The following is a 23,526-nucleotide window of genomic DNA, read 5'->3' as shown; positions in this document are numbered from 1 at the left end:
TTGTTGGCAAACCCAGGAGGGGCTACAAAAGTAATGGGAAATGTAAAGGGAGTACTTATACTTTTGGTCAATCTATTCCTGACTATAGCAAAATGTTCAACAAAAACAGCTTTTTTGCAATGTGAGACCTTAGCCGTCAGGTTTATTTATGTCCTCATTATGAGGATTTTGTGTTTATGATGCAACAGGGTTATGAGGGATATCTAGGCTTTAAAAGGGTTGTCCACACCTCATATGGACTCAGAACAGTTCCTTGGTATTTGTTTGGTGGGGGTCTAACATATGGCCCAGGCACCAGTTATCTCCTTAGACTGTAGAAGTGGTATACAGGCTGTATGGCCAGAAGCTTCTCTATTCCCATTCATCTGAATAGGAGCAGAGATGCTTCTACCTTGTATACAGCTCTGGAACCTGCATCAACTGACTGGTGTGGGGTCTGGTTGTCAGAACTCCAGCCATCAGATTGGGTCATGGACAACCACATTTTATTTTTCGTTGGTTTCTACTTTTGCGGTATGATGGCCTGTCAGGAGAGACAATCTACTGTATATCAGTTTGGTGGGAGTTCTATTCCTGACACCCTTACGGGTCAGTTAAAAGATCAGTGATGCTTGGGGCAGCACAGCAACCTATTCATTGCTTACATGGGACCATCTACCTGCACTGGGAGAGGCAATGCGCAGGGTATTAGTCCTATTAACTCTTATGTAAGCAATGAAATTGGGTTTCATCAATTACCCCAATATCATCATGGCCTCTGTGAATAGCTGGTTTGCAGAAGTGATAAGATTCTGATGTGACTTTTACCGGTGTGCTATTGGTGGCCTCTAGGGTTACACCATATACATTGTAATGTTGTATGTTTTTCCGATGCAGCTACAAATCTTAAACTGTTTTTGTTTTGATTTCTCTTTCCTTTTACAGAATTAAAACTGAAAGACAATGGGGGCGTTTTTAGACAAGCCAAAGATGGAAAAGCATAATGCTCAAGGGCACGGAAATGGATTGCGTTATGGACTAAGTAGCATGCAAGGTTGGAGGGTTGAAATGGAAGATGCACATACAGCTGTGATTGGTTTGCCAAATGGACTTGACGGATGGTCTTTCTTTGCTGTATATGATGGTCATGCTGGTTCCCAGGTTGCCAAATACTGCTGTGAGCATTTGCTTGATCACATTACAAGCAACCAAGACTTCAAAGGGACTGATGGACAGCTGTCTGTGGAAAGTGTAAAAAGTGGAATCAGAACAGGTTTTCTTCAAATTGATGAACACATGAGAGTTATTTCTGAGAAGAAACATGGTGCTGATAGAAGTGGGTCAACAGCTGTGGGTGTTATGCTCTCGCCACATCACATTTATTTTATCAACTGTGGAGACTCCAGAGGCTTACTTTGTAGAAGCAAGAAAGTTCATTTCTTTACACAGGATCACAAACCAAGTAATCCCCTTGAAAAGGAGCGGATCCAAAATGCTGGTGGCTCAGTAATGATTCAGCGTGTAAATGGCTCTCTTGCAGTTTCAAGGGCTCTAGGTGACTTTGACTACAAATGTGTCCATGGAAAAGGCCCTACAGAGCAGCTTGTTTCACCTGAGCCAGAAGTTTATGAAATTGAGCGATCAGAAGAAGATGACCAGTTCATAATTCTTGCATGTGACGGCATATGGGATGTCATGGGAAATGAAGAATTATGTGATTTTGTAAGATCCAGACTTGAAGTTACTGATGACCTTGAAAAAGTATGCAATGAAATAGTTGACACCTGCTTGTACAAGGTATTGTATGTCTCTTATGTTGGTCAGGCCCCTCCTATAGTCAGTAATATAAAGTTGTATATTGTATAGGCTTATGCTGTAGTTGGCTTGCTGCATGTATTTGTAGACAAAGGAGGAGTAAGTCAGTAGTCGTAAAGAAATGTATTCTGGACTTAATAACTTGGAGCCTGTTATAGGAAAAAAAATAATCAGTCAAATTTTTAATTACTGTATATGTAAGGGTCCCATCTAAAATGTCTTTATTATTTTGAGGCATGCAAACTCTGTTTTGGAAATGCCAACAGGGCCAGAAGCAGAAATAAAGTAGGCATTATAGATAACATACATTGGGATTTAATACCATAATTTCTAAAATGCTCTGCTCTTAGCGTATTATCATATTTCGCCCCAATGCCACCCATTGTTCGCAAACTCTCTCCTATGCAGTGGCCATAGACACTACAAAGTTACCCTATGTATGTTTGGCAGGTCAGACACAGGGCTGGTTAAAAAGAAGGGCGAGCAAAATGCTGCCAGTATAATACATCCACATATCCATATAAACTTTAAAAAAAATGGGGGGGGGGGGGGGGAGGGGGAAAGGTATATAAATGTATATATTTTAAGGATACTTGGGATGGTTTCGATTTAAGGCTGAATCTAAGCATGAGCTGCTAGCAACATTTTGTTGTGCAAGATCAACAGTGTGAAATCCCATTGTGAGAAAAATATACATGTTCGGACCACAAGTAATCATTATACTTGTATTTCCAACAACTGGGATGAATCAAACACACAATGCATTTTGGGTTTTTAAGTACCCTTTTGTCAAGTGTGCATCACACTCCGTGAATGCACACTCTGGAGCCGATTTATTCAGGGAATGTGATGCCTCTTGACAAAGGAGTACTTAAAAACCCCGAAATGTGGTGTTTGATTCATCCCAATTTTTGGAAATAAAAGCTTATTGGTATATCCTTTCTGGATTTGTGCAGTCCTTTGGTCCCCACATCTATATTTCTCTCACACTCCTGACGTGGTGGTACATCAGTGACATTAGCGATCCACTTGCTATTGCTTATCAATTGGTTGTGTTTTAAACGCAACTTGTCGAGGTGAGATGCCAATCATATTCTGTTTCACTGTATTCGTAAGTGATAACGAAAGGACGACACACTGCTTGGTGCTTGTGTTTTCTGTTTGTCTTCCTAAATGTCATTGTGTCCAGAAGAATACCTGATAAATGGAGGTCAATAGTGCCTATCATAGTTCACAAGTTTTACTTTAGGTCACCCTCTGCTGTCTTCCACCCTTCCAAAGTGTACTGCAAAGTTTTCAGGTCCATACAAAATCAATCATTTTTAAAGTCAGTGACAGAAGTATCCAATTCTAAGAATTGTAGGTTAAGCACTGGGGTCAAAGAAAAAGACATTAGATGTGCTGGGGAAAAAATTGACAATAAGTTTACGTCCGAGCAAATTTTGCACGGATGTAAACTTTACACTTTTGCAAATATGAATACGAATGCATCAGACTTTTAAAGATTTTCACTAAAAATCAAAGAGGTGTCAGTTTTTTTTCTGTTGAGTTGCCAATGGATATGGCCATGAATGCAGGAACTTTCTATGGTTTGTCCCTTATCATACTCTTATTTCCTTATTGTAGCCAGGCTATCAGACAGGGACACTGTGCATGAGAAGATAATCCAGCCACTATAGGGAAATCATGACTGGTTTTCTTACAGGTGCCAGTAATCTGAAGCTATGTGTCTATATAGGTCATGAAGTCCAGGACTCTCTTCATTTAGTCCACGCTCCATGCTGTAGTATAACATTGTAGTATTTGCTTTTGTAACGTGTTGTTTATCCTTTTTCTAATGTCCTTCTCATTTCTCCTTTTAGGGAAGCCGAGACAACATGAGCGTCATACTGATCTGTTTTCCAAGTGCTCCAAAAGTATCACCCGAGGCAGTGAAAAGAGAAGCAGAATTGGACAAATACCTGGAAAGCAGAGTAGAAGGTGGATCACTTAACCAAAATAAGTAACCTAATGAATTGTTTTTGTTAAACTTGCCTTCAAGTGCCATGTAAATGTGGCAGTCAAAGGTCACTGCAGTCTATAGGATGTGAGCTTTGTCTACTGACACAGTTCTTACAATTTTGACAATTCAGCTATTTCTAGATATGTGTTCTTTTTAAAGTAAACTGAACACAATTCAGGGAGGTTCTAAATCCAAACGTTGCATAGTTTTTGTATATCAAAGTAAGCAAAAGAATCTGTTTACTCTTATGAATCAATAGTGTGTCTGATATAACTGCTTCATATGTTCTAGTATGTATATCTTTGCAGATATTTTATCAGTTTTTATTTTTAATGTTGGCATTATAAAAGCATTGCATTATTATTTAGAGCACCGCTGCATGCTTTGTAATGTCTTCAATCTAGTGAATATTTTAATAGTTGCAGTGCCAAAATCCTGCTCCTAGTGCTGGCCAGTTAGGTGTAGTTTTACAGGATAATCATGGTGTATTGGCCTGCGGCTCATTGGCAGATTCATGGTTTTGGTAGCACTTACTGTTAATATTGTGTGTATGACCACTGCAGATAACATATTGTCAGCAGAACTCACAAAATTGTAGTTGAATCTGCAAACAGTCTGCTCTCATATCTATGACTACTCATATTTGGCCATGCACTTTCACTAGTTTTTGGCTCATTTTGCCTTCCGTTATTACTTTTATTGGCCCCCCTTGTGTTCTCAATGGTGAGTGGGTTATAAGATGCTGTTAGATAGCTCTGTCATTGGCGTATCTCCTTTTTACAAGCAAAGGGATTGGACATGTTGAAATTGTACTTGTGCTTGACTTTTCAACCTTGGCAGAGCTATAGGAAACTCCAATACATAATACATAGTTGACCAAGATCAATAGGTTGGGCTGACCTTAATGTGTATTGCCACCTTAAGAAGCATGTCGGGAGTAGTAGGTTTTTTTTTTTTGTTTTTTTTTTTTCCTTTTATACAATGAGTTTGGCATTAGCCATCAAACCTATTGTTCTGTTAGGCTAGGTTTACATCTGCGCCGGAGTCTTCAACAGAAACAATCGAAAATTGGTGGAGAGAAAAGTCCTGTGCGGAGGAATTTTCTCTCCAGCATTTTCGGTATAAAAACGACGGAAACCCAACTGACACCTGGTGGACCCCATTGTAGTCTATGGGTAACTGCTGTTGTTGCAGTCTCTGGACCCATGCGCAGATGTGAACCTAGCCTTACAGAAGCTTTGTGTGAATGTGGTTAAACATGACAAAAATGCTCATTGTGTGTCCATTCATAGGGAATAGTTACCCAAGCAACAACCAAGAATATCCAAAACATCAAATCACGTTTTTGACCAAGAGCCACAAACTACTTGAATCGCTATTTAACCAGCTTTACAGACTTGACTGATTAGTCTGTCACCCATTCAATTCAATGTAGCATACAGCAAAGAGATTAAATATAAGTAAAATAAATCCTAAACTTTGTAGGTTCTTTACTTCATTCCGGACCTACTATTCAGCCAGAGCATGTCTATGAAAGATCTTGTTCTAGGGACATATGTGGATAACACATTGATTTCTATGGGAAGTGTAATAAGTTTCCCCTGTGGTGGCGCTGTAGAGACACTGATTTATTGTGGATTGGATTGTAACTTTGCTGTGTAATTGTTCAAGTTGCAGTATAGTGATTTTAGAATGACTGTTATGTCAAGATTATAACTCTAATACATGTGAATATGTGCAGCATCACTTACCTACTTATGAATAATTATGATAGTGTGTTAGGACACAGAATCCACCAGTCATAACTGGCAATGTCACATCTTATCTACTCCCCTCTGCACAATGACGTATGCACAGGTCATGTAACCTGACTAGCAATCTCTCCCATAGACCTTAATAGGTTCTGCTCCAGACCATTGTGATTATCACCGATGATTCATCTTTAGGAGACAGGAAGGATTTTTAAAATGGAAGATTTTTAACATGGAAAATTTATAATGTCCCTAAAAATTCATAGATATGATTCAGAGACTTTCCCTTTAAGATGGGCATAAACATTGTATCTGCTAAACCTGATGATTTTGATGTGATAGACTGATCATCTAATGCAGTGATGGCGAACCTATGACGTGTCACAGGTGACATGGATTGGCAGCTACTTAGTGTTATTGCAATAAGCAGCTGCTGATACTTTTTACTCACCTGTCCTCTCTCCTGTCCTGCTACCCTCTGCTGCCTCCTGTAGGTAGCGCTACACTGATGTCATGATGCTGAAGATCGCTGGGATGCTATGTACAGTGTCCCAGCTGCCTTCAGCGTAGGCAACAGCGCACCCTGGAGGCAGCAGCAGAGGGTGTCCAGGTCTGGGGTGTGGACAGGTGAGTAAAAAGTATTGGTCACTACTGTGTGGGGTGGGGGGATAATAGGGGGTCATATGTGGAGGGTGGGCTTTAAAAAAAATGGGTCATATACTGTTGGGGGGGGGGGGGGATATAAAAGGTGTCTTAAACTGTGTGAGGGCTATAAATAGAGGCATCATATGTTTGGGAGGCTAAAAAAAGGGGGTTGATGTACTGTGGGGGGCAGAAAATGGGGTCACAGTGTGAGGGCTAAAAAAGGGGGTTATATACTGTGTGAAGTAAATAAATCAAAAATATAATTTTTTTTCTTTCCCCCCTTTTTACTGGAACTACAAATATTACAAAATTCTGGATATTTCTAGATGTGACACACCACCCCAGTTAAGCTAGGTTTTTTGTTGTTGTTGTTGTTTTTTTTTTTTTTTAATTTACGAATTTTGGAGGAGTTTGGCAATGGCTTCTGCTGTTATCTCTGTTGAGAATACCTGCATGCTCAGCCACGCAAGTATCTCCTATATAGCCAGCCTTAGTTTTGGATTAGAGGCTTGTTCACCTATAGTATCTCTTGTTTCTAGGGGCTTTCTACAATAAGCAGTTTAGCTTTGCTCAAGGTTAGATTCATATCATATTCTCTGCGTTCTGCAGGGCAGCTGCTGCTTGGGTTTTGTTCAGTACGCTAGCTTTATATCACCTGGGTGCCATCTGTTATCAATACTGTAAATCTCAAGTGCCCATAGACTTCCTCTACTTTGTACTGTATTTTACATTAATTCCCTATTACTCTCTCATCCTAAACACTAAGTGTAATTGTCACCTTTTTACATTATAAATGATATATTATAGTGAAAGGGTTCCTAGAAACAAGTCTCCTATATTTTTAGTTTTTGCCCAAGTGTGCATCTTCAGGAGCTTGGTAAAGACCAGCGCATTAATTAGGGTTATAATCATTTTAAAACTTTTTAAAAATAATCTGCAGTTTCTGGTCCTTTCTAGAGATTTATTATGACTTATATATGAAATTTAGTGAGCATTTTTTGCCCCTCTCCCTGGAGTACGCCCAAATGAATGGGCCTAGACCAGAGGGTGCAACATTCCACCCACGGAAAAAAGTAAGCTGCCGGTCTACATAGACCTCCATTGTGAGGGGCGGATTCTGACGTGGATTCAGCACCAAAATCCGCCCCCTCTTGCGCCTTGTGAACGAGCCCTTACATGCTGGAGGGATTCCATGGCTGTAATAATGAAAACTGCTCTGCAAGTTGCATTTTTAATACAAATCCTTTTAGGACAATAAGTCTGGTTACATATTGTGACAATTCTATTTTAATTAGAAATATTTTTGGCAAGTCAGTCGGGACCACTCTGAGGCAATGCAAGGGCCTAATAGGATGTCTGTAACATTTAGGCAAAATGCACTAAATGCTATATTGATCCTGAAAAGTCATACTGGTTACCCCAGAATGGTACCAATGAGTCCTTCAAAAGTGAAATGGTTTTTCCAGGGCTTAAAGGGGTTTTCTGGGACTCTTAAATATGATCCGCCACCTGGAACCCGTGGATCAGCTGGTTGAAGCATCATTCTCAAAGTGGCCGTGTGGCCTTACTTGGCCTGATTGCAGCTAAGTCCCATTCAAGTGAATGTCAAGGACAACATCTATAAAAATGTACGGTGCTGTGCTCGGTAAGTAGTTAAGAGGCTGCAATGCTCACCCAAGCACTTTGAAACAGTGGAGCAGCCTTGGTGGTAGACCCTCAAGGTTCTTTAATTGATGACATAACCTAAGTTTAGGTCATGATTTAATTATGCATCCTGGAAAATCTCTTTACCTAATCTAAGCATAAGTCATTGATTGATCAACTGAAGATCCGTGGGGGTCCGACACCTGGCTCTCCCTTGTTTGTTCCTGGCTCCGTCCCATTCAAGTGAATGGGCTAAGACACCATACCAAACACAGTCTGTGTTTAAGTAGTGAAAAGGACTCAGTGCTCACCTGAACACTGCTGCCTCTTCAAATAGCTGATCAACAAGGGATCTGGGATCTTCAATTAATTTAAGATTAATTTAAGATATTAATTTAATTCAATTAAAACATTTTTTTTTGTGGATAAGACGTTCGAATAGCCTTTAGAAAGGCTATTCGTCTCTTACCTTTAGACGTGGTCTCCGCCGCACCGTTCCTTAGAAATACCGGTTTTTACCGGTATGCAAATGAGTTCTCCTGCAGCGATGAGGGCGTCCCCACCGCTGCCAGAGAAGTGTCTCCAAGCGCCGTCTCCTTCTATATCCGCTGTGTCATCTTCAATGTCTTCCGGCGCAGGCTCGTAACTTCTAGCAGAGCAGACTGCGCAGGCGCACAGGTCACAGGAAAATGGCCGCTTGCACAGTATTGTTAGCGGCCATTGGCCTGTGCGCTTGCGCAGTCTGCTCTGCTCTGCTACGAGCCTGCGCCGGAAGACGACATTAAACATGACGCGGCGGACGAAGAAGGAGGTGGCGCTTGGAGACTCTTCTCTGGCAGCGGTGGGGACGCCCTCATCGCTGTTTGAGCGCTGGGGCCCGCCCCCATCGCTGCGGGAGAACTCATTTGCATACCGGTAAAAACTGGTATTTCTGAGGAACGGCGTAGCGGCGATCACATCTAAAGGTAAGAGACTAATAGCCTTTCTAAAGGCTATTCCGACGACTTATCCACAGAAAAAAGTTTTAATGGTAGAATCCCTTTAAAGGGGTTTTCTGGGCAAAATTATTTTTTTTAGTCAGTTAGTGCTATTAAGTTAATAAGTACACCCAAATACCTTTTAGCATTGTTTAGTGATTTCTGGGTTTCTCTGTGAGCTCCTGGCATCCTCTGCAGAACAGAACTTCCTACTCGGAGCTGATTCGCATTAATTCTCACCCCCTCTTACACCCTCCCTGTTTCCCTAGCTCGCCTGCCCACAACTCGCCCTTCCCAACTAACTCAAACAACCCCCACCCCATAATACTTGCCTGTCTTCCTGTCCAGATCTTCTGAGCACAGGAGATTACTTTCTTCTGTAGGGCTGGTTCATCTACTTGACGTCTGCTTGTGCAATAGAGCCGGAGTGTCAGTATGTGCTGTAGCCAGTACTGTGGCTCTATTACACAGCCGTGAGAGGCAGGCAGACATTAAGAGGAGGAGCTGGTCCCCCAGAAGGCAGTGATGATTTGTGCCCAGGAGATCTGGACAGGAAGACAGATAAGATTGATGGGATGGAGATTAGTATTGGTGACATTTCATTTCCAGAAACTGAACGTCACCGGAAAATGTGCATGGGGCAGTCACTGGACCGCCCTGGCGATCTAGGTAAATATACTTCTTCTTCTTTCTTCCTCCTTCCTCTTCTCTCTTTTTTTTTTTTTTTTTTTTTTTTTATAAAACAAAGCAAGTTAGGTAGGTAGCTTAGCGTAGAAGTATAATTTTATCCCAGACAATCCCTTTAAGCCTGAAAAAATGTGCTAATAAAATTCAGCAACACAGAATTTAAGAAAAAAGTGGAGATTTTATTCATATCATATATTTATATAGATTTTTTTTTTATGGCATAATAGTAACAAAGGTTGATAAGTTAGTGATACCAAACTTCTATACATAGCTTTTCTCACTTGAGGTATAGTTTAGAATTTTTCTAAGCACATAAAGCACTTTTTACTCTGTGGGCTGTGTCATTGTGTTGGCTCTAATGCCTAGATTCCTCCACATAGTATAACGCTATCGATTGACAAATATGCACTTGTTTTCTCAGGTAGTCTATTGTGGCATTTACAGCAGATGTTACGCTATTGGATTCCAAATGCAAAGTTAATCTTTGGCTTCATAAGTTGGGCATTTCTATAGTTTGTGTCTGTGTACAAGTGCATGGTCATTATGTCCTTGCCTAAATAGTCTTGTTTGCTGACTTTTCTCCTTTTTTGTAAATTTTTGTGCTATAAAACTGACAGAGTAGTTACTAGTAGTAGTCACTACAGCCTCTGTGGACTCATGCATAGCCATACATAGGACATAGAGCATTGGAGAGTAGAGGTCTCCAGCAGCCCAGACCTCTTAATCCCCTACTCAGTGTGTAAAACACCATTATATTTGTGATCACTGTGGGTCTGACTGTTTGGCATCCCAATTGATCACAAAAAGGGGACCTGCAAATGGTCTGCTGTGAATAGAGCAGTGGTGTGCGTTCTTGGCCATAGCTTCATTCACTTCTGTAAAAAAAAACAAAAAACAGTCATCCGCATTCCCACAAAAGTCTTGTAGAAGTGAATAGTGGGGCCTAAGAATGTGCAGCACCAGCCCTTTCACATGAAACATTTAGGGATATCTGCAGACCACTTTTCTCTTTAATCACTTGGGGTGCTGGCAGTCTCACCCCAAACTATGGGACACTTTTCCCTTTTAATTTAAATCTTCTTAAAACTTAGGTTTTGACAAGTGCAAAGGCAGAACTGACTTAGAGGGCGGAAGATGTTTTGTGCTCCAGCATTCTCCTTTTAGCCCCTGTACAAGTTTACATGGCTCAAACCTTGTGTAGTGTGTACAATATGCATAGACTATACTCTCAAACATACCATTTGTACAATATTGTACAGGTACCCATACATGTCTATTAACTAAGTGCAATGAATAAGGAAAAGCCTTGTGGAGTAGGTGAGTGTAGCAAAGTGTCATTAAAGAGGTTTTCCAACTCTTAATAATTAGCATATTGCTAAGAATACCAAACTGTAAAATACTTTCCTTCTGCTCCCCATCCATCATGGGTAGTGTATTTACACCTTGTGCTCTGTTGTTTTGTGTTGTGGTTTTTTTTGTTTTTTGTTTTTTTGTCATGTTTAATGGTCTTTTAGGGATTGGAAAAACCCCTTTAAACTTTCACCCTTGACCTGATGGGTCTTCTAAGTGTAATGAAAGATAATGCGCAATATTGTCCCTTTCATAAAAGGAAGCAATTCAGTATTTTGTGTTGGATTTTGGTTTTTTGGATTTTTTTTTTCCTTCCTAACTTTTTCTATTTTAAACCCATGACATACTCTTTACCCTGGTGTGGTCTTTTTGGCAGTTGAATTAAGGGGTGTGTTCCTGATGGTGATCAGTAGGAGCACATGGCAAAGTGTACATTCACTAGCACTACAGTGATCATATGTGCCCCCTGGCATTATAATATAGAAGTATTGTTATGGTGTCAGACAAGTTCATTACCTGACATTTTAAGGCTTGGGCTACAGTCACACTATAGTTACTAATGCCAGTTTCGGTCATCTGTCATGGGTTAACAGGAACTGACACTTGTACATCTACTTCTGTAGCCCGTCCATCTGTGTTCAGTCCCATTGACTCTAATGTAAGAAAAAAAAAAAGAGGGACACTGTCTTCCATCATGTTTGTTTACTTCTCTGATGCAGGACTTTTTCCTCCATCAGAAAAGTAAAAAAAAAATAAACTAAAAACAGAAAGCTCCCATCATGTTTTCTACATTGTGCGGGCACAGACTGAGGGGGCTCAGTCTTAATCTATCATTTAATGTCTGTCTGCTCTCATCCTGTGACGGAAGAGCGCACCAGACATTAGGGTTGTTTATTTCCAGATGTGGTAAATCATATAGTTCACAGATTTTGCCACAATTTTTATTGCGCACTTTTTTTTACCCTACAAACAGATGGGTTTTGCAAATAACAAATCTTTGGTTATTTTGCCACACTTGCCCTTAGTCCTGATCTAAAGTTACTTCATACTCGCAGGTGTTAAGGGAATATCTTGTACAACATTCAACTTTGTAGGAGACCATATATAGAAAATTATTAGAGAAATTTCCATTACCTTGTAGATCAACTATGCAGGATAGGAGAAGGCTAATAAATACTATTCCCCCAAAATCTAAGGCAGAGATTTTTTTTATCCTTTTTAATTGCATAATGATAAAAATTGGAACCTTTTGAGTTTTGGGGATGTATAATTTTGTATGTGGGTTATTCTATTTTGATTTCTTCCTTTTTAATGGTTTTTTGATTTGTCATCTGTATTATGCCGTATGTATTATAGTTTACTAATCTAATGTACTTGTTTAGTGGAGACTGTTCTATGTAATCCTCTTCCAGGATGTTACTGTCTAGAGAACATACTTTTTATTTTTGTATATTTAATTTCAGCAATAGATTCAATTGTAGATTCAATTTAGATGTTAACCTTACACAATAAAATAATTTGGCAAAACAAATCTGATATCTTTGCTTTTTATTCAGCACCAAACCTTATTGTGTAAAAATGTATGGGTTTTTTTTTTTTTTTTTTGGTGTGTGGATGATCTGATGTACTAAAAAAAATGGCTTAGCGTTTATATATTGAATTGCATGTAAAATGGTCAGATTGCTTCAGGAATATTTATCTGTAGAGTAAAGCATTCATTGCCTTTCATTATGGTACACAGAAGGCATCTTATCCTGTGACAAGATACTGCATTCCTTTGCATGATTGTAATGGTTAGCTGTGCTTTACACTGGTTGCAATTGAATAGCACTTACAAAACAAGTACTTCTAATTCCTAGAGATCATAAAGAAGCAGGGTGAAGAAGGTGTACCGGACTTAGTCCATGTGATGCGTACGTTAGCCACTGAGACCATCCCTAACCTCCCACCTGGAGGAGAATTGGCAAGCAAGTGAGTTGACCTGAGTATTTTGTGTCTGTCACATTTATGTGTAGGAATAACTATGCCACACTTCATGAAAATAAGTTTAAATGATCTTTTACATTTAGTATTTGACTAATAAAACCCCCTACATTTATAATTCCTGCTCATATAGAGGTGTAGTGATATAAGTCAGAGCAGAAAGCCTTTGCAAAGAGGAGCTTGCGGCCTGGCATACCCTAAATTACATGGTTGTCATTAAGCTATATGCACACAAGCGTGTGCATGTAGCCGGGCCATGATGGAATAGCACTGATAGCACCTGGATGACATCCGTGTGCCTTCACTGCTTTGTTAGCAGGTATTGGTGGATCTGTCCTGAGTTTGGTTTTGGTTTTTTCTTTTTGTTGCCCCACCACCCCTTTCCCCTATACACTGGCCCGTGATGATATACGGTTGTGTGTATTGAGCCATATAAATGAGTCAGTGTCCTAGCTGTGAGACACACGGCTAGCACACAGGTCTCATGCGCATAAACATGCGTGTTGTCAAAGTGTTGATCGCTAGAGGTTTTGGCTCCTGGAACCTATGGTGATGCGCTTGTTGCTAGCCAGTCCATTATAATAGAACAAATTATGTGTTTTCTCTTTGCTCAGAGACCTGTAAGCTGGTTAATCACTTCATGTGAAACTTTCTTTGGTTTTATCCAGAGCTGTGGGGTCGGTAGGCCAAGAATATGATGACCCATTGTCAGACTTCTACTGCGGCTCATTAATAAATGACTGACGGCAATGGTCAGTCATAAGCAGTAAAGCTGTCATCACAGTGATACTCATCCCTATGAAAGTAAATGCAATACCAATAATTGTATACGAAATGATAAAACAATCTGGTCTGCCAGCAACTTGTATGGATGGAAAAATGTCCAGTTTTCTATTGCAAACCCTTTTGCCTGGAGAGGGGTTTCTGCCGTGTAATTTAAAGGATGATATCCAGATTTGCTGGTGCTGCCACAATTGTTTTTCTTTAAAAAAAAATTTTTTTATAAAAATGATATATAGGTCATTAGTAGAGATGAGCGAGTACTGTTCGGATCAGCCGATCCGAACAGCACGCACGCTTTGAAATCAATGCACGCGGCGGGTTAAGCGGCCGGCCGCCGTCAAACCGGAAGCACCAGGTGCTTCCATTAATTTCAATGCATGCGTGCTGTTCGGATCGCTGATCCGAACAGTACTCGCTCAACTCTAGCCATTAGTTTAAGATTGCTTGGGGTCCTACATCTGGCCCTATCATGATCCACTCTTTTGACCATCAGAAGCCATATACCTGGTATACAACTGAATATCGCTATGCTCCTATTCAAGTGAATGGGAGCAGGCTGCAGTTCCAGGCAGCACCTCTACACTGTGTCAATTGGAAGCTGTACATCCATAATATGTAATTTTTTCTTAGCATTAATGAACTTTATTTTTATGAATTGTGGCATATTGTTGTATAGCATGATCACTTTTTGTGTTGTGCATAGTGTTGCCTGCCTCCCCTTCCTGTTTTAGCGTTTTGTGTTCCCCTTGTTTTTATTGTTATACCGTCCCCTTAATACACTTTCCTTTTATACTGGCCTGGATAATATATGAATCGTTAATCTTTTTTTCATTTATTTTTTTTCCTTCTGTTTCCTCCTTGGTCAGAGGGCAATAAAATATGCTACTAGTACCTTACTTTTTGCATTGTTTTCTATGAATGCATACAGAAGGTCTTGTTTTTGCTGCAAATGTAGCTTTTCTCCTGAATCCATATACTGTAGGTGGCTTCTAAACTCTAAAGTTTGTTCCTAAACACTGATCAGCCGTAACACTTAAGGCCTGGTTCACATTTGCAAATGGTTTCCGTTCAGGTGTCCGCTTGGGGTCCCCTTAGACTATAATGGGGTCCATGGTTTCTGCACGAAAAATGCAGAGAGAAAAAGTGCTGCTTGCAGGAGGAGGACGGAATCCCCAAACGCAGATGTGAACTGGGCCTAAAACTATGACCAGTGATATAAATATTAAGTTGTCATGGCACCTGCCAAAGTTTTGGATACTAGTGAAGAGTAATTGGCACCAGAATGCTCTAGGAGATGAAGACAAGCCAACAGAGGTGTGTTATGCTCCAGGCAGTGTTCTACTGGGAATGCTCGGTTCCTTGCATTTATGCTGATCGTACTTTGACACTTACAGCCTGCCTCTACGTTGTTGCAAACCAAGTACAGCCCTTCATGGCAACTGTATTTCCAAATGGCAGTGGCCTCTTTCAGCAGGATAATCCAGATGCCCAGACTACAAGTATTAGGAATGCTTAGAGAAGCTTGACTGTGGTGACCAGTTCTTCCTAAATTTCCCACATCTCAATCCGGTGAAGCATCAGTGCTGGAAAAGCAAGTCTGATCTGTAAGAATTAGAGATGAGCGAACACTGTTCGGATCAGCCAATCCGAACAGCATGCACCCATAGAAATGAATGGAAACACCTGTGACGCTGACTTTGCCGGCGGCCGGCCGGCGCCACAGGTGCCTCCATTCATTTCTATGGGTGCGTGCTGTTCGGATCAGCCGATCCGAACAGTGTTCGCTCATCTCTAGTAAGAATGTCTCTAGTTGTTACTGAGGGTTTGCTGGTCTTCTAGACTGTATTAGGTGGTTTTATAGTCATGACTGATTTAGTGTATGAGCTTTTTATATTAAGGCATTTGAGCCCACATATAGAGGGTTTGTATAGCTATAAATCATAATGTACATCTTAATCCATAAGCCTTCCTTCCGGCAAGGTGCATAAATTGTGCCACAGATTGACCAGATTTCACCCTTTATACTTTGATATAGTGTAAAATCGTTTTTTGGGGAAAAAATTTTTTTTGACCGAGCCATTTCAAAACCAACCCACATGTCATTGTGTTGAAATTTGCCAGCGTGGAGTCTGCAGATCCACCATTTCTACATTTAACGTAACACAAGCAAGTTTGTGTCATTGGATGTCATTGCAGTACAAGAAAATGAAAACCTATGATACACACAAGTGAAGGGAGACTGTTTTCTCTGAAGAGAGAGATTTATGTAGACTTTTTTTTTTTCTTTTCTTCTTCTTATACATCCAGTGGTCCATGGAGGAAAAAGTATGTAGCAGTTAAATGGTTTGAAAACAAGACTTCATTTTCATGTATTTTTATTTATTGTACTTTTTATTGTATAATGTACACTGGTGGTGGTGATATAGTCCAAATGTAAGCATATCCAGCAAGAGATTTAGTAAATCATTGCATTCTTATTGTCTTATAGTAAGTCGTCCTCCATGTTTGTTTATAATACTGTTGTGATTCTTACAATTTGATTTAGGCGGAGTGTAATTGAAGCAGTGTACAACAAACTGAACCCATATAGAAACGATGACACTGTAAGTATATTACATAAACCTTTTAAAGTCTTTCCAAGTCATAAAAAATTGTCCTGTACAAGATAAACTATCATAGTGCATCTGCTATAGATGTTAGCCCGGAAGTTGAGGACTCCCGGAGGTGTGTAGCTCCTGCAATCTCAGATAAAACACCAAGATGGCAGGTAGTAGCAAAGCACTCTAGGATGGGCAGAAGTTGACTTTTGGTGAAACAAACCGTTGCAATCGTTTTAACCATCAGAAATAGCTAAGTAATTTTCAAGTGTTAACTGCATAACAAACTGACAAACTAACAAACAGCAGAACTCTGTAAGACATAGAGCAGAAGAATCGGGACGTGAGGGAGGACACTGACGCAATGTGGACGTTAAAAGGGTTGTCCATTTTTGCCTGAACAGTCCATTTAAGTGCCACAGTTGTGAAGGTGATAAATGTGATCTGTTTCCAGATCACCTCAGTGTGGCCTTTAAGTTCCGCACAGTAATAGTTTTTTCCTGTATAACTAATTTTGCTACTTAATCTCACGTGGTATGATGGTGTGATTTTCGCTAACTTTGACCATGAATGTGCACATAAGGGTGTGTTCACACAACAGTTATTGGGGTTTGTTCATCTGTCATAGGATGAAAGCAACTGACATTAACGGTAGTAGAGTAATGGGCACAGGTGGAGCCCCTCCGTTCCTGTTGACTGTAACAAAAAAAGAAAACATACTGTCCCTTCATACTTAGATATTTTCTGAAAGTAGACTCCTGCAACATTGTCAAAAAGCCGCTTAGCACTTTAAAAATCAAAATTTAATGAAGGTGGAAGTTCGTATAAAGTGCATATTTTATAAAACAAAAAAGCATATACATTTTATATTGGTTGGTTGGATATTGATTTGCTACACCTAAATGCATTGAGCTCATTTGTACCAATTAGGTCTACACATGAACTGTAAGGAACAAAATTCTGTTTTTAGACTAAGGCCCTGTGTAGCGGGCTGCAGCAAAAAAAAAAAAAAAAAAAAAAAGCATGGTGGGAAAAACCATGGAGGCAACAAATTCAGTTATACCTATAGGGAAACCACTGGCATTTCCATAGGTATAGTTGACATGCTGCAGTTTCCAAAACATGAAAATCGCAGCATGTCTGCTGTGCATATTTTTCCATAAGGTGTGGATGGGATTCACTAGTCACCTTACAGTGACCTTTTTTTCCGCTAAGTTTCCACAGCAACCAAATGAAGGCGTTTACGCCATGTGGTGCCTCAGTCTTAAGCCTTAAAATGCAGGCACTACATACAATGAAAAGCAAGTTCACCCCGGAACCCTGTATAATTCTTGAAAGCAGACAACCTGAAAATTACACTTGCCTCAATGGATGATCCACAGTCCTATCCAACTTCATGTAACTTTGTGACAAAGACACCTCAACAGGAGCTTTCAGCCTTAAAAACAAACAGAAGCCAAGCAATGTTTTGCGGTCATCCACAAATGTATTAAAAATCTATTCTGCACACAGTAAACAGTTACCTTGATGCCAAAATTAGCATTTCTGAGTACAGTATACCTCATACAAAAATACAACTTAGTGTTTTATGTGTGCAACACCTTCATGCAACTTTGCAGCAAACAGATTACAAACAATATCAAATTTAAAGCTAAAGTGCATACTCAAGTAACCACTTTCTGTAAACCAAATGTACTTCCCATAAAACTGGAAGATGTGAAGAGTTCTTGCATACTACATGTGTGTATGTATATGTATATATATATATATATATATATATATATATATATATATATATATATATATACACATACACACAGGGGCAGGTGTTAAAAGAAATTCCCCAGCCAATTTTGTTGCCAGCAAATTAAAGTAAATGCTTACATACCAATATTTTCCATACTCCTATACAAACTGTAACCCTAATGAATAAAGCTAATCTCTCTACTTGGGTAATGGGATAAGTAGGTCAATTTCAGAATTGCGTTATATGGGTGCTTTATGGCTCATATATTATGGACACAACCTCTGTAGTTCATTATTACTACAGTTGGAGAGCCATAGTTCTAGATTTGGTGACCCGCTTCAAGACTCTGTTTCACCTGTCCGATAGATGCAAAAAAAAAAAACAAACACAAAGTTATGCCCACTTGAAAGCAGACAACTTTTTTTTTCTATCTGATGGAACGTCTTTCCGTCTGTCAGAAATATTTTTACATTCATCTCTTGTGATTTATTAGCTTGTAATGGATATCAATAGAATAGCATCAGCATGTTTTACTCTATAAAGATCAGGATGGGGGACCGTGTTGAATGTAAGCTTTGATGAATTTGAGTATGTTAGGGTAAGTTCACATGGAGGAATTTGCCATGGATTTGGGTGCAGATTCTGCTCAGATTTTGCTTCTGATTGTTTTCAGTGGGAGGTACAGGTCACAGCAGGATGATGAAATGAGTGCCCTGCTCGATCTTACCGCTCAATCCTCTCTGCTGGTTAGGCATATTTATCAGGGCCTATTCGGCAGCAGAAAGCCACAACTGAATACTGATGCCCGGTGGCAGAAGCTCAAGATCATCTTCTGCTGTGTGAACTTACCCTTTAGTGTGTGTTTTGAAACTCTTGGTGTCACAATCTGGACACTGGTAAACATCTGGGTCACAACTCCAAAAAACATCCTGATTAGATTGAGAGGTATTGCATAAGAATACCCCTCTGACAGAGGACAAAATTACAGTATTCTCACTAACTGATAGATGACATGTGTAGAGACAGTTACCCCCTCCTCCTGGGGTCAGGTACAGTTAATGCACAGGCAGTGATTATTTATTTTTTGAATGTCAGTGAAGTTCTTTCATCCACTTCAATACTCGGCCTGGGTCTTCTGTGCAGCCCTGTGAAGAGAGGACTGTCTGATCTCACGAGAACTCCAGAGATTACGCAGCAGAAGCAGCTCGGACACTGTCCTCTGCTAATTGGACAGTGTTAGACTGACGTAGCTGCTTTCTTCATTGTCAGAAACGCCCTTCTGACAGTGAAGCCCTTAATTAACATACAGGGCGCCAGAATTAACGGGGCTCAGATCTCCAAAACAAGCAGGGCTACAGACCTAATTCAAAGTGCACCAGAGTCTGTGCAGCTGCATCTGTAACATGGGACAGAAAGCTGCACAGGCTTGGAGTGGTGACAGGTCCTCTTTAAAATGAATCCTAAATCTCATTCGTAGCCCTTCATGGATCCTGAGAAATAATACTGAAGTGCCTCCCTATCATATGACATGCGTGCATGGCAGGGAAAGTGTTAAACTCCTGCATGGTGACTGTTATGTGTGCACAGCAGCCAGTCATGGGCCTCTAGGTGTTGTCAAACACTGTGACATCACTTACAACTGCCTTCAAATAGCAGTCCCTGTGGACAACATGTCATGATGGAGGAGTGTAAACACAGATGTGTAGGGTGATGTAAACAGTGGCAGATGGAGCACTAAAGAACTCTGAAGAGAAATACGCTGACAATTTTTTTTTTTTTTTTTGCTGTTTTTTCAAACTAGTAGTTGTTTCAAAGGGAATGGGAATGGAATGGGAATGCTTTACTGATCTGTGAATAAACTGCTTTGTGATGGAAAGCTTCTATTTAGCTCCAGCATGATTTTAAAGCTACATGCACATGACTGTGTTTAGTCTATCAGTCAGTAAAAAAAGGCACAGATGGCATACGAGTTAGTATTCATATGTCATTTGTGGTTTGCACTGACCCATGTATGGGCAGGTATAGGACTTGCTGCATATTTTGTGGATCTTCAATTCAGCCCGGCTACAAAAACTACTGCTGTGTGTAAGGCTGAGTTCACATGGAGTTTTTTTTTGGTCAGGAATCTGCCTCCAAATAGAGTACTATTGGGAGGCTTTTTTTGGAGGCTGATTTTGTGGCGGATTTCTGACCAAAAAACTGTGTGAACTGAGCCTAAGAGTCCATACTTTTTATCTGCAATGTGGATCCAAAATTGCGGATAAAAAGTACAGTCACGTGCATGAGGCCTTAGCTGACATTTTTGTTTCCACCTCCTTCTTTTCTGTTTATTTTTCCCTCTGTAAATTTGCATAGACCTTGAAATCAGCATAAGGAGGTTTCTAGTGTGAAATTTATCAGAGGTGGAAGGAGAAGAGAAACAGTCTTTAATGAATTGGAAAAAATGCTTCTGTCTGCTCTTGGGGCCCGTTCACACGGACACAGAGGGGGCGGATTATGGCGCGGAATCCACGTCATAATCCTCCCTCTCACAATGGTGTTTGTTTTTCCGCTAGGTTTTTTTTGCAACATGACCTTTCTTGAGGCGGATTCTACCTCGGAAGTGAATGGGAGGCAGAAGCCGCGTCTTGGTTTTTTTTCCGAAAAACGCAACCAAAAACTGTGATGCGGTTTTTACAGTCCATTCGCTGTCCGGGAGGGAAAAACTGCCTGGCGTTTTCTGAAGCGGTTTTTACCAAAAACTGCTCCAGAAAAACGCCTCAAGGTCCAAAAACTGCTTCCTAATTAGGAAGTGTTTTTTTTTTTTTTTTTTTCTGGACCAAATTACACCACACGGTATTCACGTGTGAACTAAGCCTTAAAGTTTTTTTTGTTTTTTTTTATATAATTGCTTGTACTACCGACTTATCTTGTTTGAAAGGTTGGAGACCATTTAAATTAATGAATTATTAAATGAAAAATTTTGCTAACTAAAATGTTTTTTTTTTTTTTTTTTTTTTTTTTTTTTTCTTAAGGATTCTGCGTCAACTGATGACATGTGGTAAATGTATCCGTTTAGCAATGGAGTTTACATCCATCCTCAATGAACATACAGCCCAACCTCAGTGATCCTTCTTAGCGTCCATCCTCAACCTTTTTTCATTTACAGAAGGGAATATGATGTGGGTGAGCTTGGTGAAAAATAAAACTCCCATCAGTACAAACAGCCCCTCCGAATATTGTACTGTTTTCCTAATACCCTTTCTCTACACACACATATTATATATATATTTTTTTTTTTGTAAAATGGAATTTTCTGTTAATGTACCTTCAGACAATACATGTTGTAAATCAGACTCCAGCAAATTCTGTTGTATGATTTTTTTATTTTTGTTTGTAAAGTGCAATTGTCCTTGTACAAAATTGTCATATTTAATTATGGACTGCAAATTTCTCTAAAGGTTACAGGAGATCTAGCTTGTTATGTGATGCAACCAGTTATCTAACCCTATACGTAAATGTGGTGGTATTAGATTGGACAGAGAGCAGCAACATAACCAGCTGGGGGGTCCCTACGAAATTGTTTATAGACTTGTAACTTTAGTGTACAGTATTTTTCAGGATGAAGAGCAGCCTTCCATTCTGACAGCTTTGATTTTTGGCTTGGAGATATTTGATTACAGAATGTTCCTCTTTTTGATATTAAAATGTGACTGACAATGCAGTCTTTTATGAACAAATCTGTACCCACGATTTAACCATTCAGATCCATTATCAAATAATCAGTCGTGTGTGTCGATTGTGTGTTTTTTTTTTTTTTTTTCGTTTTTTTTTCCTTTTTATTATAAATAACTACACTGGCTGGGTCTGTTGCTGCTACAGAGAGTTTTGAATTCCATTTTATCAATAAAGCTTGATTTGACAAACACAATTATTAAAGGAGTAATTTCTCGTCTGCTTTTTGGAAGATTCTGCCATATATATTGGGGGAAAAAAAGTAATTTGTAGTAATGAATATTGAAACCAATGTGTTTGAGGGAAGCATACCCCCCCCATTTCCTTATTACATTTTGCAACTTTACTATATGTTAAGTTCTATTGCAAGCAGCTGTTTGTTGTCCTGAGCTCTGTCTGTGGTAAAATAAAGTTCTGATCCAAGTTTCACTTCACTAGTTCACGTGATGAGCAAAACTAGCGATTGCACAGTATTTGTGATATGCAGCATGTTAATGTTTTAATGACTGGTTTTCTGCCACCCAATATAATTGTGACAGTAACTTTGTAAACCAAGCAAACTTTGTCCTCATGTCTTTTTGTCACCTGTTGTAGCTGAGGGGTTTTTATTTTATATAAAGTACTCATGGCCTATCCTTAGCATTCAGTGTCAATATCAGACTGTACTCTCAGCTTATGAAAGTTGAAGCAGTTTGGAGGGCCTATGATAATGGTGCAATACCGAGCACATCTGCTATAGAAAGTAGGGTGGTACACATGTAAACCAGCACTGGCTCAAGTCTGATATGTATTGAGTCCCCTACAGACAGCCCTACTAATTTGATATGTCTTGACTCATCTAAAGACGGCCCCACCATTCTGATATTGATTCTCTATTCTTTGGATAGGCCATATAGCGTTAAACTCCTGGATAACCTCTTTAATCCTAGCCATGTATATTAACATTGAACTTCAATTACAGCACATATAAAGGAAAGACTTCAAGATTGTGTGAATCCCACAGAACCTGCATAGTCAAACTTGTTGAAAAGTGTGAATTTTATTATAATATGAGTGACCCTTAGAAAATTCTATTGTTTCTTGAACTCTGTCGACCTTTAGACCTTTTGTTGTAACTGTTGGATATAATAAGGTGCTTTGAAATGACAAGTCAATAAGAGTTAACATGCTACAAGCTGATAGCCGCTTGGGTTACAGCAGCTCATAGTTGTCCCCTTACCATAGATATTGGTCTTTTTTTACTGTAATTTATGGACATTGCCAATAGCCATGTAAAGATTCCTGTGTGACACCCAGAAGCGGTCTCACTGCAACCACCATTTACATTCTGCAGATGCAACCTATTGCTGTTGCTGGTGTAGATGAAACAGACATGGGATTTCCCTACAGATTTGATGTCTCAGTTGTACTATACATGTTCCTCTATTTTTATTTGATTTAGTTTTCCTTTTGTAACAGTGTTTCTGTATCTACATCCTTAACCTATCACTGAGGTGCTGAAATTTGTCTGTTTTCCATTTTGTTACCTTTACAAGCATGAATGAAGAACACAGACACATGTATTGTATTAAAATTAGTTTTTTGGTTCACCAGACCTTTCTTTTATTTAACTTCAAATAAAGACTGCAAAATGTCCTATTGTTGTACAGTGAAAAATGTTCTTGTAACATGTTTTACTTTTAGTGATTTATGTGCATGTGGTCACGGGATAACCTATCTGACTAATGTTTGAGTTCACTAGTAAATTATTTTTTTTTCCTAGATTTATGAAGCAGTGCCATTTATTTTCCTTAAATGAATCAGATTGTTTCCTTATAAGAGGCAGAACCTCACAAGTGTAATGTGCAGCTAG

General features: G+C 39.6%; 1 protein-coding gene across 2 annotated transcripts in view; it reads left to right on the top strand.

Annotated features, from left to right (window-relative positions):
• The window catches only part of PPM1A (protein phosphatase, Mg2+/Mn2+ dependent 1A), a 79,734-nt gene extending 56,471 nt beyond the window's left edge, over positions 1 to 23,263 (top strand). For both annotated transcript variants that reach the window (XM_075282781.1, XM_075282780.1), the window contains exons 2-6: positions 925 to 1,776; positions 3,657 to 3,774; positions 12,710 to 12,821; positions 16,162 to 16,219; positions 20,975 to 23,263. In XM_075282781.1, coding sequence (XP_075138882.1) covers positions 943 to 1,776; positions 3,657 to 3,774; positions 12,710 to 12,821; positions 16,162 to 16,219; positions 20,975 to 21,004 — 1,152 coding nt within the window. In that variant the 5' untranslated portion in view covers positions 925 to 942 and the 3' untranslated portion in view covers positions 21,005 to 23,263. The remainder of the gene's footprint in view (positions 1 to 924; positions 1,777 to 3,656; positions 3,775 to 12,709; positions 12,822 to 16,161; positions 16,220 to 20,974) is intronic.
• The last annotated feature ends 263 nt before the right edge of the window (positions 23,264 to 23,526 follow it).

Source organism: Leptodactylus fuscus, chromosome 7 (genome assembly GCF_031893055.1).
Source record: "Leptodactylus fuscus isolate aLepFus1 chromosome 7, aLepFus1.hap2, whole genome shotgun sequence".
In the NCBI taxonomy this organism is placed as follows: domain Eukaryota; kingdom Metazoa; phylum Chordata; class Amphibia; order Anura; family Leptodactylidae; genus Leptodactylus; species Leptodactylus fuscus.
The sequence above is the reverse complement of the archived record's forward strand: the minus strand, read 5'-3'. Positions and strand labels throughout refer to the sequence as shown.